General features: G+C 41.1%; 1 protein-coding gene across 11 annotated transcripts in view; it reads right to left on the bottom strand.

Annotated features, from left to right (window-relative positions):
- The window catches only part of LOC132391688 (ETS-related transcription factor Elf-2-like), a 159,212-nt gene that overhangs the window by 41,660 nt on the left and 99,691 nt on the right, over positions 1-17,861 (bottom strand). For 5 of the 11 annotated variants that reach the window (XM_059965194.1, XM_059965193.1, XM_059965200.1 and 2 more), the window contains one exon: positions 1,550-1,663. In XM_059965194.1, the coding sequence (XP_059821177.1) occupies positions 1,550-1,663 (114 nt within the window). Of the gene's footprint in view, positions 1-1,549; positions 1,664-1,889; positions 1,977-3,432; positions 3,485-9,127; positions 9,749-10,520; positions 10,667-17,861 lie in introns of those variants that run through there. The other 6 variants (XM_059965196.1, XM_059965198.1, XM_059965195.1 and 3 more) reach the window with 5 other exon arrangements.

Here is a 17,861-nt window from a genome sequence, read left to right as displayed (position 1 = left end):
AGGGTCAAATGTAGAAAAATTGAATAAGCATAGATACGCATCTTAGTCGGCTAAAAGATCTGTTCCCATTAAATCACCAAGATACAAGAGCAGAATTGGCCATTCAGTCCACTTGAGTCTCCTCCAATCATGGGTGATGCTTTTTAAAAAAAAAACTCCATTCCCATGCTTTCTTGCTGTAAAGCTTAGCACTTTCACCAAAGAGGAACCTGTCAATTTCTGTCTTATATATACCCAATGACTTGGTCTCCAATATCCTAGGTGGCAACAAATTGCAGAGATTCACCACCTTTCGGCCAAAGAAATTCTTCCTCATCTCAATCTGAAAAGGACATCGCTTTATTTTGAAACTGTGCTCTTAGATCCCAGACTCTCCTACTAATGGAAACACCCTCCCCACATTCACTATCTGGGCCTTTCAATAGTCCATAGGTTTCAAGGAGACATCTCCTCATCCTTTTGAATTCCATCAAGTATAGACCGAGCACTGTCAAACACTCCTCATACATTAACCCCTTCCTTCCTGCGCTAACCATGCTGGGTGGCTCGGTGAATCAAAATCTCAGCCACTAATTCTATGGAATTAATGGACAAACCCTTTCAAACACCCTATCCAAATAGATATCAAATACCTGCCCAGAATTTTAGTCCAACTACCAAATTTCATCTTACATTTAAAAAGGTAGAGAAGCCCAAGCAAAAACATTCATACCTTGACTACACATCACCAAGGGTTTATTCGAATGGAAATCATGCAAGGACATCCTCAACTTGACACATCAATATTTTTCTCTTTGCCTTAATCCCACAATCCCTAATACTGTAATCTCCCTTCACTCTTATTTTTGTTTCTCATTCAAGTGCTAGAGAGTTTTTAAGCCTTAGCAGTTCAATACCTGTTAGAAAATAACAGCGCAAAATGGTTGACTCTGGATATCAAATCAGTCGATGAGAAAGTGGGAAGAATGAAAAAAGGGACTAAAGTAGGGTTAGGGTGAATAGGTGGTTGATAGTCAGTGTGGGCCAAGGGCCTTTTTTTGCTGTCTCTCGATACGACTCAGTATTTCTGAACCCAACAGAAACTGAATCCATTAAAAGTTCAATCAACATTCCCTACAGAGCTAAAAATAAAAATCTCCCCATCAATAATCAAAGTTTGTCAGCATTTATTCCAGATCTGAGCATGATGCCCCTGGAGGAGCATGCGCGTGCACACGGCTTGCTGGCATGCAAATTTCCAGTTCTGCGATCCACAGGACAACTCTCCAGACTACATACCACAAATTCATTGCGCCCAAGGTGGAATTCAAGAGAAGCACTTCATATTTTATCTAACATTAAGATACATTATTTCAGGAAAGAAAATATCCAAATAAAAAATTTCACAGTCCCGAGAAGATTGAAAATAAGGGAGCTTACTTTACAATAGGCAAGTTATAGATTACATTCAATGGTAATGAATCTTTGACAAACAGGGATGAGCTGTATAGAATAAAACTTATTTTCACATCAAAGTCCAGAACTTTCAACTTTGAGAGAGATTACCTACCGCTGTTCTTGTCATCCCTCAGGTTGGTTGGAGAATCCATATGAAGCAGGGCTTCAGCTGCCTCAATGGTCTTATCTGTGCAATGGACATGACTGCTGTGGACAGATGCTTCCACTGTAAGAAGAAAGACATAGAATTGGTAAACCAAAATATCAAGTGCTGCATACAATGTGCTAATCTGAATGCAACAAGTCTTAAATCAAAGCTTTAACTTGCACTATTGTTTTAGTAATGGTCTCATTTCTCAATGTAAACCAATTCTATTGAACTGTTAATACCTTAGGCCCCCAAAAGTCCCTTCCTACAAGTTCTAGCATGGTCCAAGTTCAACTGTAAATACCTGCCTACTTGCAGTCTGTGCCTGTTTTGGTTTCTTCATGCTGGACAACAGTATTTATAGATGCACCACTGTGCAACACCAACAAATCTGGAAGGAAATGGGACATCTTGGTAGGAAGCTTAATAACCTGAAGTAACAACTTTAGTTTTTTAAAAAAATATATTTTAATGGTGTTGGGCGGCTGCAAAATATTAAATAGCACCTTATACAAGTTAAATATACAAACTTCAGGTATTAAGTACCAGTCTAATCAAACAATTTTCGGACTTATCAGAGCACTCTGAAAGTAGACAGTGTCGAACCAACTCACGGCTAAAACTATTATGGTCATACATCAAGCCATGCAAATAGTTGACAGTGTCAAAGGAAGGGGAGGGGAGAAAAAGACACACTTGCATCTCTTAGAGGCATGTGTAACCAAGGGATGTATCTTTCCAACAATGGACTGTAGAAGCAGAGATGAACTTTGCAACAATCTCTTTAAATCTGATGGGAAACTAAATTTAAAAACTACTAATGATACTTTGTTTTAAAGTTAGCATAAGAGGCAGAATACTAGCTTGTTAAAACCAAAGTTGTTATGCTCAAATCTTTAGCTATTTTCCTAATCGGAACAGAGCAATTACATATATGTAAATGTAAAATTGAAACACAAATAATGAATGTAAAAAAATGTGACATTTTGTTGGAAGAAAAACATCACAAAATGTTGTTAACAGCACCATTCACATCCACTCATACACTGTGATGTGGTCACCTATCTAAGAACTGCAAAGGAAACCACAACACATACACTTGGAACTTGAGAAAAATCACAGTTTTGCTCTAGAAGCACATTGAATAAAATAATTCATATAGGCAGACTGTTAAAAGAAATTGCATGAGAAAAGGTATATTATTTTGATTTGATCATGTCATAGCACTTCAAAGACAATCATAAACAGAATAAGCCTTCAAGAGCATTTACTAAATATACAACCTTGATAGAAGACATAGCAGTTTGTCCATTTAAACTCTTAAAAGATTCACTATGTTCAGTGACACTATTACTTTTTAAGAAGTGTGCTTAACTGAGGAGCAAATTCAACTACAATTCTAACTTACATAATTGAAAAGCTATTTGTGATAGACAGCATAACGTTCTGGCCAAGACCATTACCAAGGGCAAATAAAACAACTATGTACTCGTCCACCTACAGGCTGACTTTCGCTTCCCACAAAAGAATAATTTGAAAAGGAATGTAGTTCCAACACAGTCTGGGGGGGAAAGAACTATACACTGCAGACTTGGATTACAAGTCAACAGAGATGTCAGTGCATGCTTTTAAAATTTAGTAATCTATTAAAATTTCCATTAAAAGGCTGGTATCAATTTAGATAACATTAAAGGTGAAACATTCATTACTGTTTTCACACAGTAACACTGACAATGCAGGGCATATCCAATTAAAAATTAATGAAAATGTTCCCCTTCACAATTTACAATATTTTTTTTAAAAATTAAGAGAAAATTGCAGATGCTGGAAATCTAAGCAACACGCACAAAAAATACTGGAGAAATTCAGCAGGCCAGGCAGCATTATGGAAAAGAGTATAGTCGACTTTTCAAGCCAAGACCCTTCATCAGGACTGGAGAGAAAAAAAGATAAGGAGTTAAAAAGTGACTTACATGCAAAATGGAGACAATTTTTTGAAATGTTCTTATGAGAATTAGAAACAGAATTTCAGAGTATTGTTTATTTTGAAATCAAATTGGGTATCCACATATCAAATAAGCAAAGGAAAAATGCTACAATATATACACACGAGTGCCAAAAGGTCACAATGTGACACATTTTAAAAGAAAGCTACTCAGAAATACTGGTAAATTGTACTTGTAGCACTTTGCTTCCATACAGAAACTTCAAAAATACAAAGATTTGGGGGTGGGGGCGCTTATTACTGTTCAGAGATGAACCAGCCCCGAGACTACCAGATGCGTTGGTTTTCTCTGCCAAGTAATTCACCTCCTGACACCCACTTGCAGAGGCTATTTTGACAGCACTTCCCAATCTCCTGCATCGAGAGGGACGAGTGCAGGATACACATGACCACCACCTCCTTGAGGTTTCCCTCCAAATCACACACCTGTAGTGGTGTGCTACATGCAGTGCTGAAATAACAACACGTAGTCAGTGAGATGCAGTTGCGAAAGAAGTTTATTCAAACTTCGCGGCCTCGCTTTAAAGCCTTCCTGATCCCGCCCTCCCCGGGTGGGAATACTGTAGGGGGCATGTATTCACAGTCCTAACCCCCGCGCGGGCTTTTCCCCTTGCTGGTGAAGCAGGCTTGGCGCCCTCTTTTGGACCGGCCTCAATGCCAGCGCGCGCCACTTTGTGAGCCGGTTCAAGTGCGCTGGGAAGTGGGTCGCCACACACCCTCTGTATTACTGCCCTTCTGCCCATCATCCTTTAAACCTTGTAGCACTCTCTGCAACAGCATTGAGGAAGCCCCTTCTCTAGCAAGGTTGCAGCAGTACTAAAGTTCAGCTGACAAGTACCTCCTAACGAGCAAAACGTGACGGAAGCAAACTAGGCATTGGCCTTGACAGCAACATCCACATCCTGAAAATTGAATTAATTAAGTTAAAGCACGTACACGAAAGTGCTACCATGCCAACATCAGGCCAAAGTTCACAGAAATGAACAGCAAACTTCAGCTCAACTGACGCTTGAAAGGAAACAAGGCTGCAGACCAGCGAGTTCATGGGACCCCTTGCTTTCATTCCAAAACAATCACTTCTAAATCTAAACATGACAACACCATTAAAAGTCACTCCAGTTGTTTCATCTAAAATATTAGTCACACTCAGTGGCCACTTCATTAGGTATACCTCCTTGTTAATGCAAATATCTAATCAGCCAATCATACGGCAACTCAATGCATATAAGCACACAAACATGGTCAAAAGGTTCAGTTGTTGTTCAGACCAGACACCAGAATGGGGAAGAAATGTGATCCAAGTGGCTTTGACCATGGAATAATTTTGGTGCCAGACAAGGTGGTTTGAGTATCACAGAAACAGCTGATTTACCTGGGATCTTACACACAGGAGTCTCTAGAGCTTAGAGAATAATGCGATAAATTTTAAAAAAGACATTCAGTGAGCAGTAGTTCTGTTGGAGAAAATGCCTTGTTAATGAGAGGTCAGAGGAGAATGGCCAGATTGGTTCACACTGACAGGAAGGAGAAACTAATTCAAATAACTACCCATTACAACAGTAGTGCACAGAAGAGCATTTCTGAATGCACAACACATCAAACCTCGACATGAATGGGCTACAGCAGCAGAACATGAACTGTGCCTAACAAATTGCCCACTGAATGTAATTTTACATCAATATCCAACCAGCAGTGATGTTGCCATCTTTGTAGTCTGGAGGAAAAGCGAGACCTTGGGGGTCCATGCCCATAGTTCCCACAAAGGTGCCATGCAAGTTGATAGGGTGTTTAAGAAGGGTTGTGATGTGTTGGCCTTCAAAACTCAGAGGACTGAGATCAAGAGCCATTAGGTAATGTTACAACGCCATAAAACCCTGGTTAGACCACACTTGGAATATTGTGTTTAGATCTGATCGCCTCATTATAGGAAAGATATGGAGAATTGAGTGAGGGTGCAGACCAGTTTTACCAGGATGCTGCCTAGATTAAAAGAGCATTTCTAATGAGGAAAGGCTAAGTGAGCTAGGGCTTTTCTCTTTGGATTGAAAGAGGATGAGGGGTGACTTGATGGAGGTGCACAAGATAATAAAAACCATTGATCGAGTAACAGCCAGGAGACCTTTTTTCTCAGTGTGGAAGTGGCTAATGGGGCATAATTTTAAAGTGAATGTGGGAAAATATAAGGAGGATGTCAGATGCAAGTTATTTTTACACAGTAAGTGGTGGATGTGTGAAATGACCTAGGAGAGGTGGTAGCAGTTAAATACCATATAACCATATAAACCATATAACAATCACAGCACGGAAACAGGCCATCTCTTAATCGTCCAACTCTTAATCTCACCTAGTCCCACCTACTCGCACTCAGCCCATAACCCTCCACTCCTTTCCTGTCCATATACCTATCCAATTTTACCTTAAATGACACAACTGAACTGGCCTCTACTACTTCTACAGGAAGCTCATTCCACACAGTTATCGCTCTCTGAGTAAAGAATTACCCCCTCTTGTTTCCCTTAAACTTTTGCCCCCTAAATCTCAAATCATGTCCTCTCGTTTGAATCTCCCCTACTCTCAATGGAAACAGTCTATTCATGTCAACTCTATCTATCCCTCTCAAAATTTTAAATACCTCGATCAACTCCCCCCTCAACCTTCTACGCTCCAATGAATAGAGACCTAACCTAAAAGATACATTAGGGGCATTAAATAAACTTGTAGATAGGCACATGGATGTTAGAAAAATGAAGGGCTATGTAGGAGGAAAGGATCAGCTTGATCTTAAAAGTTAAAAGGTCGGCAAAACATGTGGACCGAAGGGCCTGTACTGTGGTTCTGTGTGCCACTGTCCGAGTTGGACAGCCCTTTGCAGCATCAGTCCAAGGCCCACTATGTCATTCTTTGATTTATTAATTTCCACTGAGCCATTTACTATTTGAAAAATGAGTACTCCGTTTACTAAACTATTGCAAGGTATGGTAAATTCTGTGCTGCTCTCTGAAAGCAGGTTACACTGCATCAAGAAATCACTCAGCACAAAGCCAGGAAGTTGATGCCAAATAAAAATGGAAAATGCCGGAAATTTTCTGCAGGTCACAGATGCTGCCTGACCCGCTGGGTATTTTAAACTTCCCCGTTCAGATTTCATGTTTCCAGCATCTGCAGCATTTTGATTTTGGAAACTGCTGCCCTTCTTTTCGAAGAGGAATGCTGACATTACCCTATGGAAATACTGAATGCTCAAGTTCATGAAGAGCAGGAACTTTCTCTACTTTCCCACTGAGCAGTGGCAGGAACCAATATATAAACACAAGAAATTCTGCAGATGCTGGGAATCCAGAGCAACACACACAAAATGCCGGCAGAACTCAACAGTTTAGGCAGCATTACCGGACCTGATAAAGGGTATTGGCCTGAAACAACTATTGCTTATTTTTTTCCCCACAGATGCTGCCTTATCTGTTGAGTTCTTCCAGCATTTTGTCTGTGAACAATCTCAGTACCTTGTGTTGGGGCTTATCCACCAAGTGCAAGTGAAGTGTAACTATGTCATGAATGCTGCTAAACTACCTCATTAGCACTTAAAATCAACCTTTATATCTATGCATTCTTATTCTTTCAGATTCTAATTATTAGATATGTACAGTATGCTTTAAGCATTAGCTGAACGTGTTGCTTCCCCGATCTTTGCTTTCCACTCTGCAATTTTCTGAGCAAGATTCCGCACTGAAATTCACTGTCCCACTTCGAGGTTGGTACTCTGCATCTCCTGTTTCAATGTGATTTGTGAAAGATACACTCATTTGCTTGCACTGTTCAGACAAGGACCCTGCCTGAGTTTTACAACAAAAACCTCTTGTGCAATAGCAAAATGCAACTATGAATCCAATGAACAAGCAGTGACAAGTGTCAATGAGATCTGAATTTTTTCTCTTTTAGATAAACAATTGACCACCAAATACAGGCCAGACATTTTTTTTAAACCAAAAGCGGCAGGGCAGCTGAATTTTAAGCACATATACAGAACTGCCCTTTCTCCAGGCAGTGCATCAGATAAACACTGTCTGAAAGCTGGCAACAGTGCAGAGCCAGTGAAGCACATCAGTGCAACTGGGCCAGAGTGGTTAGATCAGAACTCTGATGCTCCTCTGTTTCCAATGTTTCTGGATGACATGCAGGCATGCGTTGACAAGAGCTGAAAACAAGTTACAGCTACTGAAGCAGTTAACAGTATCACCACAATTTGCACATTGTTCAAAGCAAGCAAAAAGAAAAAAAAATCTCCTCACATCAGTTAAATATGTGAAAGATATCGGATCAGTTTGAAGTCCTTTAGCTGTTCTCTACCAGGGAACTAATCCTATCTGTCCATGCCGAGGGAAAGGTTGGGGAAGAAGTTCAACTAAAAATTCAACCATACTGGCAAAAAATATAGGCATTATGACCTTGAGTAAAACACCAGTTATAGCACAATGTCCTTAAACATAGAATAATCCAGAAATAGGCATTATCTAAATTTACACATTTACATGTCTAAATGACTTTAGTGAGATGGATGGAGAGTAACTGGCACAACAATCTCAACAAAAGTCAAAAATAATACAACTTATTTGGCACTTCAATTAAAAGACAATGCATTAATCTAGTAGCTGAATGTAAATCTGTCAAATTAACGTTTTAATAACCTGATAACCAACTGTAGAATGATGGGAGGCTGATACATTTAACTAAGAGGCCAAAATCGGTTTGAAGGGCAGCTATAAATACACAATGGAGATAAATTTGGGTTCCAGCATAACCCTGGGTTTTAGGTTTCGCATTAGGTCAGTAGTCTGTTGCTCTCTCACATACATATAGCAGCCTGAAGCTTATGTATCAGTGCCACCTGTTTGAGATCAACACAACTTTGGCCAAGGTGGCCTATTCTCGGTTGTTTCCATTTATGGAAATGTGTTGGATACCTAATCTTGGTGCGGAATCAGCCGAGTGAGTAATTATACATGGAGTCTGAAAGCAGCTCAAGTTGCTCATGGCAGTCTCTGCCAAAGACAGAGCAGCAGGCACCCAGGAAACCCTTCACCACGGAACGGGAACAGAAAGCTGACTTGGGTGGCCATACTCCCGAGAACGACGTGTTTGTCGACACCATTCCATTTGTGGATTTACAATCAATCCTTAGCTCACACAAATCAGGGCGAACTTCAGCACAAACTTTTCTTTTTTTAAAATTAAACACCACGCTTGTTTGCCAAGTCAATCATACTTGAATCGTGCGTTGAAGATGCAAGCAGGTCAAACGGAAGTTTTGAATCCTTATTTCGAGTATGTCCTGAAATGGAATGCGCTCAAATTGAGCTGTTTGATTTTATGTCTAAACCGAAACTGCAGAATTAATACATGCACTTGCCTCAATACCAGGCCATGTGCCAAACGTTCAATACTTTCAGATCAGACACTAAGCATAACGCTGAAGGGCGGGAGTATGACCACACGGTTCATTAATAAAAAGGTTTCCCGTTAGCTACAGACAGACAAACCTTGGGGTTTACGAGTTGTTTGTACAAGATCCCTTCCACAAACGTTGAAATATGGTGTCAACTTGAAAATTATTTGCTTCCTCTTTTTTTTCCTCGTTATGGTCATTAGAACGATTAGTGATTTTTTTATGCTTTCGAGAAAATGGTTTTCGTCATCACTGAACTCAAGCCCGCCTCTATGACCAGCATGCGTTTCAGAATGCACAGGTTTCTTCCGAAATGTGGGTGTTCGGCCAGCATTTTATAAGTACGCACGAGGGGCGGAGCCAGAAACGATTTTTAAATAAAGCATTACACGTATTTCGAAAGATATTCCTTATAATCAACACTGGTCGAATAGATAAGGGGTTTACCTGTACTTGCTTAGTAATAGAAGCATTTTACAATAATTGCGATTGTGTTTTTAAACTGTGATTATGTCAAAACTGTGCCAAATAGGCATATACAGTAATAAGGTACGGAGCAAGCGTTGGTAATACCACCCTTCCCCCCAACCCCGGAATGAAGTGACACGGGAAGGTGCCGGTGGGCAATGGGGCCGTGTACTCCGCTGTGGTTGAATCGCGCGCTTCCGCGGCGAGTCCGAGTGAAGCGGGGTGGCAGCAGCTCACTTCCGTGTTTACAGACCCGGCGCGGCGCGGCGCGGCGCGGGTTCCACCCGGACGCGGCCTCGCCCGCCGCCCGCCCCCCGGGCCCCGGGCCGAGCCCCAGCCGGCCTCCCACCGAGAGCGGAGCAGCCAACGCCGCCGCACGTCAATCACACGGAACCGAGCGGCGGCGCTTCCGCCATCAAGATTGGTTGTGGCAGCGCAGTTAGCAGATGAATGATTCAATATAAAAACACACCGACCCGCCCCGAACGTCCTGCAACACTGATTTAAAAGTACGAGTTCTTTCCGAATGGTAAAGTTATAAAATACATCAGTCAGAGGCGTCAACCGTGGATTTAAAGCCTCAAGTATCAGCAAAGCAAGACAGCGTGGCAAGACGTAGGAAAGACAACAATCCACCACACTTCCTGGTTCCGTAGCTATTAATATAAACTAACGGCAAACGCGCACAGTCAAATAGCGCTCTGCTAATAGACGCATTCCTGCGAATGAAATTCCATTGGATCACTAAGTCCTCCAAATATTATTTTGCAATGACGCAATATATAAAAAATACAAACAATCAGGTTTTATTATGCTCTCCCCTTCAGAAATGATCAGGAAGAGCTGCTCTCGCCATGCAGGTTGCTAACAAGGTGATCACTTCCTGATCAACCCCCCTCCCTTCCTTATAGTAACGGGACTTAAGCAGAGCGCAGGCAGGCAGGCAGGCACCACTGACATTCCCTGCGCGGCGCCCGCCGGCACGCGTGGGCCGCAAAGTTCTTATTGACGAGTTTTACCGGCTTGGATGAGTAAATCCAGCTGATTTTTCCGACCCTCGTGAAGTGAAGTCGCCATCTTCTCCGCAAACAGCAGCAGCAGCAGCTTCCCAGAGAGTCAGAGAGTGCTGCTGATGGTATCACTGCGCAGCGACAGGAAATCTTTACACACGCACACAGCCGTATCCGTCCGCACAGCCACACACTAACCGCAACTCACAACAAATCTGAGCCCAGACCCGAGCCAGCGACAGCAGGAAGTCAAATAACCAAACAGCCCGCAAGGGAAGAAAAAAATATTCAATACAAATTGGTCTTTTCCCAGATTCCTGTTTTATTTTCTGCAAAAATAATTAACCCTTCCACATGATTGGTTTCACCAAGTATGTTCCGCAGCCTAAAAGGAATCACACGGTAAGGGGTCGCTTCTCCCCGCATTTAAGGGTGAGAAAGAGATCCCGAGCTAGACACCATCCTGCTATTGTTTCAACTGCAAAACGCGCGCTCCGCTTTATAGCCGGTGTGGAGTACGAGGGCAGGTCCACAGGGGGTGGATGTGATCTTGTCTTTCCCCAAACCGAGCGACTATAAGAATATTTTCTTCCCCCGTAAAAAAGTAACAACACATGTTGTTGTATTAGGTCAATTTCAAAGTCTCAGCTCAGAGAGCGAGAGCAGCCGGACAAAGTTCTGTTGAAAAACAGGACCCCATTCGGATTTCCGACTCAGTGGCAGTTACACCGCGCATTACAGTGATTCAAGTAATAAAGACGTTACAGGTTATAAACGAATCTGCTAGAAACCCCCATTTTAAAAGTTTTGAAAAAGTTTTACAAATCTGATTAAAACCAAGTTTGTAGTTGCAAGTTTATTAATTTTAAGTAAACGTTTTGCAGTTCCGCATTCCACGTCTAATTGTACATTTCACAAACCTCACGAACCAGGCTTATAATGACTAATTAATCTCGAGCATCGAAAGTCGAAAATTCCTAGCGATACCTGTTGTCCGAATTATTCTGCCCTTGCCCTACAAGAACATTTTAAAAATGCATTAGATTTATCGTATCTCGAGGTCCACTACACCCACCTTCTGCAAAAACTAGAGAATCGAATACCAGGCCAATCTTCCATTAAAACACCCTCTTGACTGCAAAGCGAAATAACCACTTTAAATAATTTTAAATATGGCACAGTAACAAAAATATTAAAGTTGTGGGGCATGGAAGTTCATATTTAGTACTTATGGTGTAACTATTACTGGCAGAGGGAGGTAAGACAAACATATTTACCAGAAGTTTAATTGCAGTATATCGTTATAAAGAACAATGGACGCTAAAGACATTACAACTTTTTAAAATTATCTTGGATGTAAAACATTCCATTAGACGAGAACATCAGAAGCTCTAAAATGGAGCACAGAAAATCAACTGCTTCATTGAAGATATGTGAGAATGTGGATCCTTTCACCTGTATTCTATGCTCTTGCAGGTGAAAAAATGTGTATATACAAAATATTACTGTTAATATATTTAACAAATAAAATCAAATTTAAAGTTGCAGCATTAGGGGGTGCACTATTTAAGCAGAAGCCCTACCAGAGAATGGCAATGCATTAAAAAGCCATAGACTACAAGACATAGGAGCAGAATTAGGCCATTCAGCCGATCAAGTGTGCTCAGCCATTCTATCACGGTTGATTTATTATCCCCCTTGACCCCATTCTCCTACCTTCTCCCCGTAACTTTTGACACCCTTACTAATCAGGAACCTATCAACTTCCACTTCAAATATACCCAATGGCTTGACCTCCACAACTGTTCGTGGCAATGAATTCCACAGAGCCACCAGCCTCTGGTTAAAGAAATTCCTCCTCATCTCTGTTCTAAAGGTACACCCTTATTTTCTGAGTCTGTGCCTTCTGGTCCTAGACTCCCACATGATAGGAAACTTCCTCTCCACATCCATTCCATCTCGACCTTTCAATATTCAGTAGGTTTCCACAAAAAATTACATTGTGTGCATTGCTTGTAAACTGCATCCTTAATTTGTAACTTTAGTCATATTTATAATTTTTTCAATTTTATTTTTACTCATTTTTCAAATTTATGTTTGGATGATTCAGCTACACACATGCCCACTGACTCCAGCTGCAGCTTGCCAGTTAAGTCAAAATAGGCTCAAAGCCGTAAAAGTACCTAGTGTTTCAAGTTACGAATAATTCTTAAAGCAAATGCTTTAAAATTCCTGCATTCTGCTTTCTTCAATGCAAATGTGAACTTCTAAATATTTGTTCATCTTTCATCATGAGTTATTTCAACAATTGAACTGTTCCATGCGTTATAGCCATCAGCTAATGAAATACATCCAAGATTTCAAAACTCCACCTGAGATTCAACCTGTCTGATTTCATTAATACAGGTCCCTGAAATAACCTACTACTATATTCTAGGTCCTGTTTTAGGAGCACTAAATCATAATTTAGTAAGTAAATTTGACATTTTCTGTTGTATTCTGCAGAAATAACTCAAGAAACTCAAAAATGAATGGAAAATTATAATGGGCATCTCTCATTAAGATGCTATGAAACTACAGATCTGTGTTTTAGACACAAGATGGCACCACAGAGCAGTTTTTAAACATTTTGAAGGTCGAGCAATTGCCCTGTGCATTTTCTGTTTTGCAGGAAGTAACAAAGCAAGCACTTACAGTTGGTCTTTTTTCCATAAACCATGTAATCTTTGCTTTTTCTTCCCCAAAACAATTACACAGTCATACCTAACATGATTATTCACCAATATTGGGCAAAAAAGCATAACCATCTGTCATTGCTATAAAGTGTCAACTGGAATCAGAGTTATTATCACTTATGTGGCATGACATTTGTTGTTTTGCAGCAGTACAGTGTAACCATGAAAACTACTATAAATTACAAATAAATAGTGCAAAATAAGGAACAGGGTAGCATTTGTGGACTGTTCAGAAATCTGATGTCAGAGGGGTAGAAGCAGTCACTGAATCATTAAATACATGGTCTACAGACTCCTGTATCTCCCTCCCGATGTAATAACAAAAAAGGCCACAAGCGTATGTCCCAGATGATAAGGTCCTTAATAAAAGTTGTTGCAAATTCAGGTCCTTGTTGGTGGGGAGGGTTGTGCCTGAGAGTATACAACTCTCTGCAGCCCCTTGCGATTCTGTCCATACCAGGCTGTGATGCAACCTAGTGAGCATGCTCTTAAGTGTACATCTATAGAAATTTGCAAGAGTCTTTGGTGTCAATTTAAGTCTTCTCAAATTCCCAATGCAGCAGAGCAACTGGTGTGCTTTCTTCATGATTGCATCAACGTGCTGGGCCCAGGACAGATCCTCCAGGACACTGTCACCCAGGAACTTGAAGCTGCTCACCCTTTCCACCGCTGACCCTTCAATGAGAACTGGTGTGTGTTCTGCTGAAGTCCATACGATCCTGTTGGTGCTGACTGCGATGTTGTTGTCGCGATATCAATCTCACTCCTGTGCGCCTCCTCGTTGCCATCTAAGATTTTTACCAGTAACAGTGAGCTGTGAGTGCCAAGAGTGTAGAGGAATGGACTAAGCACGCATACTTGAGATGTGCCCGTGCTGAATGTCAGCAAGGAGATGTCACTGATCCGTACTGACTAGGGTCTCCCAATGAGGAAGACAAAGGTTCATTTACAGAGAGTACTACAGAGAAAGGTGCATTCTACATGCAGACTATTTAGTATTTATCAAAACTTGAAAGTTTAATTGATTTTAGACAGTCATGATTAAGGTACATGATAAAGTTAACACCAAAACTAACAGCCATTGAAACTGAGGTTCCACATACTCAATAGTTCAATGGTTCACTTTAATATCAGAAAAATGTACACAAAATACACCCTGAAATTCTTATTCTTTGCAGACATCCACAAAAACGAGTGATAGTAAAAATGTTAGAACTCCAAAGCACCCGTTTCCCCTACCATGCACAAGCAGTAACAAAAGCTATGACCCTCCCTCTCCCCCACTTACTTCAGCAAGAAAGCCCCCTCCACCCACCAAGCATACAATAGCAAAGCCCCCATTAAAGAGCACAATCGTTCACCTGATAATTCAACATTTTATTATACCTTGCTTTGTATTTTAAATGGGCTGCCGGCCGATGTAGTTACTACAACAACTAGAATAAAGACCACGACCTGCAGTACAGCAAAAACTAATCATACACCTGACAATTCGACATTGTATTATATCTTGCTTTGTATTTTAAATGGGCTGCCGGCCTATGTAGTTACAACTAGAATACAGCAAAGAGTTATTCCCCACCAACAGCAAAACATTAGCCCCCTGTCTCAGCCAGTGACATATATAAAACCATAAGACAATAGATTACAATTAGGCTACTTGGCCCATCATGTCTGCTCCACCATTTGATCAAAGCTGATCCATTTCCCTCTCAGCTCCATTCTCCTGCCTTCTCCTTTCACACCCTGACATATCAATAATCTATCAACTTCCGCCTTAAATACACTGAATGGCTGGCCTCCACAACTGCCTGTGGCAACAAATTCCACAGATTTACCACCCTCTGGCTAGAGAAATTCCTCACTTCCATACTAAATAAACATCCCTCTATTCTGAGGCTAAGCCCTCTGGTTGTAGACTCCTCCACTATAGGAAACAACCTCTCCACATCTACTCTATCTAGGCCTTTCAACAATGAGATACCCCATCATTCTTCTAAATTCCAGCAAGTACAGGTCCAGAACCATCAAACATTCTGCATTGGATAAGCCTTTCAAACTCCAAATCATTTCCGTGAACCTCCTTTGAACCCTCTGCAATGTCAGCACATCCCTTCTTAGATAAGGGACCCAAAATGCATCAGCCTTACATCCTTGCTTTTACATTCTAGTCCTCTCAAAATGAATGCTAACATTACATTTGCCTTCCTCACCACCCACTCAACCTGCAAGTTAATCTTTGGGGAATTCTGCACAAGGACTCCCAAGTTCCTTCGCACCTCAGATTTTTGAATTTTCTCCCCATTTCCAAAGTAGTTTGTGCTTTTATTCCTTCTACCAAAGTGCAATGTGATACACTTCCCAACACTGTATTCCACCTGCCACTTCTTTGCCCATTTTCCTTATCTAAGTCCTTCTGCAGCCTCCATACTTTCTCAACACTACCTGCCCCTCCACCTGTTTTCATATTGTTCAATATGTATCAAAGCATACTCCATGTTTGCCACAGGGGGTACTCATAGTAAATATACTGCTATATTACATCTTCAGTAAACAACTCTTACAATGCTTTCATATCCAATCAAAAATTTATGATGCTAACATTTTGAAATAATTCCTGATCCTTTTCAAATAAATTTATTCTGATTTGTGGTGTAGCAAAAATTTAATGCAAATATCGTCACAGATAGAGCCACGTAGCATGGAAACAGGCCCTTTAGCCCATTGAGTTTCTACTGGCCATCAGGCATTCACCTCTACTTATCTTACACTAAACCAATTTAATTTTCCTCCAGACTGCCATCAACTCCCCTTCAGAATCTACCACTAGAACCAACTTACACTGGCCACTTAGGCTACTAACCCGTGACTTGGGAATTTGGGAAGAAATGGGAATAGCCAGAGGAAACCCATGTAGTCACAGGGGAAGTTTGCAAACTCCACAAAGATGGCACCTTCCGTCAGGATTGAGCTTGTGTTTCTGGGGCAGTGAGTAAAGCAGCATTGCATCCACTGTTCCTGTATCCACTGGATTTACTCATTATAGTCTAGAAGAGCAGAAAGAAGCAAACCCAAATGTGTAAATCCTTACCCCCATCAATTTTTCCCCAAACTCAAATTACTAGTTATATTTGTAAATTTAAAGATGCCTCATAAAATACGCATTTAATGACTCAATTTAAATAGTCTTTTAAATTATTCATGTAAATGTCAGCCATTTCCCTCCCACCCCAAAGGCCTACCTATCATGTTTAAATTATTAGTCTGGATGATCAATTCATTAACTTCAAGCACAAGTTTATCCTGCAATGTAATACCCTGCAATGTATAGCAAGGTGCAGCAATCAGAATTTCATTTCCATACATCGGCAGGATTTCCCAAAATGCTGTTTGTCATGGGATGTACTTTTGATTGACTTCCCTTCTTCCATATCTCCAGTACAGTTCCCAAGATACTCCTCAAATGTGGCTTAAGTTGAATCAAACAGCTTAATCTTAAAAAAAAAGCCAGATGGCAAATATATTATTTGCATTTATAACCTGAATACAAAAACATTCTTACCTCCTTCCCAAAGGATGACAAAATCTTGCTATACATTGGTGAGGCCCAACATAGATTGGGGGACCACTTCATCAAACACCTCAACTTTATCTGCAAAATGTGGAATTTCCTGGAGGCCAACCATTTCAGTTCTTATCACCACTCCTATTCTGACATGTTAGTCCATGGCTTCCTCTTCTGCTGTGATGAGACCGCTTTTGGTTGGAGGAGCAACACCTCATCAGATTCCATCTAGGTAGCTTCCAACTTGATGACATGAACAGCAATTCCTCCAAATTCCAGTAATTTCTTCCCCTCCTGATTCCCCTTTATTTCCCCCTCAGGCCTGTTACCTCTTCTCCTCACCTGCATATCATCTCCCCCGGGTGCCCCTTCTCCATCCCTTTCTCCCATGGTCCACTTTCCTCTCCGATCAGATTCCTTCTTCGCCAGCCTTTTCCACCTCTCAACTTACTTCAGGCCTCCTCCCCCACCCATCTGGTTTCAATAATCACCTTCCTGCTTGTCTTCCTTCCCCTCCACCTTCTTATTCAGGCATCTTTCCCTTTCCTTTTCAGTCCTGATGAAAGCTTGTAACGGTATCCGGGCCAACTGGAAAAACAGCAGATGGAATTTAATGCTGACAAGCGTGAAGTGTTGCACTTTGGCAGGACTAACCAAGGTAGGCCTTACACAGTGAACAGGAACAGTAGGGCACAGAGGCGTGCAGTAGAGCACAGGGATCTGGGAATACAGGTCCATAATTCATTCAAAGTGGTGTTACAGGCAGGTAGGGTCATAAAGAAAGCTTTTGGCACATTGGTCTTCATAGACCATTGAGGAGTTGGGATGTTACGTTGAAGTTGTGTAAGATGTTGCTGAGGCCTAATTTGGAGTATTGTGTGCAGTTTTGTTCAACTATCCACAGGAAAGATGTCAATAAGACTGAAAGAGTATACAGAAAATTTACAAGGATGTTGCCAGGACTGGAGCATTTGGGTTATAGGGAAAGACTGAATAGTAGAACTTTATTCCCTAGAACATTGAAGATTGAGGGGTGATTTGTTAGAGGTA

Source organism: Hypanus sabinus, chromosome 3 (assembly GCF_030144855.1).
Source record: "Hypanus sabinus isolate sHypSab1 chromosome 3, sHypSab1.hap1, whole genome shotgun sequence".
Lineage (NCBI taxonomy): Eukaryota > Metazoa > Chordata > Chondrichthyes > Myliobatiformes > Dasyatidae > Hypanus > Hypanus sabinus.
This window is presented reverse-complemented; position numbering and strand designations above follow the sequence as displayed.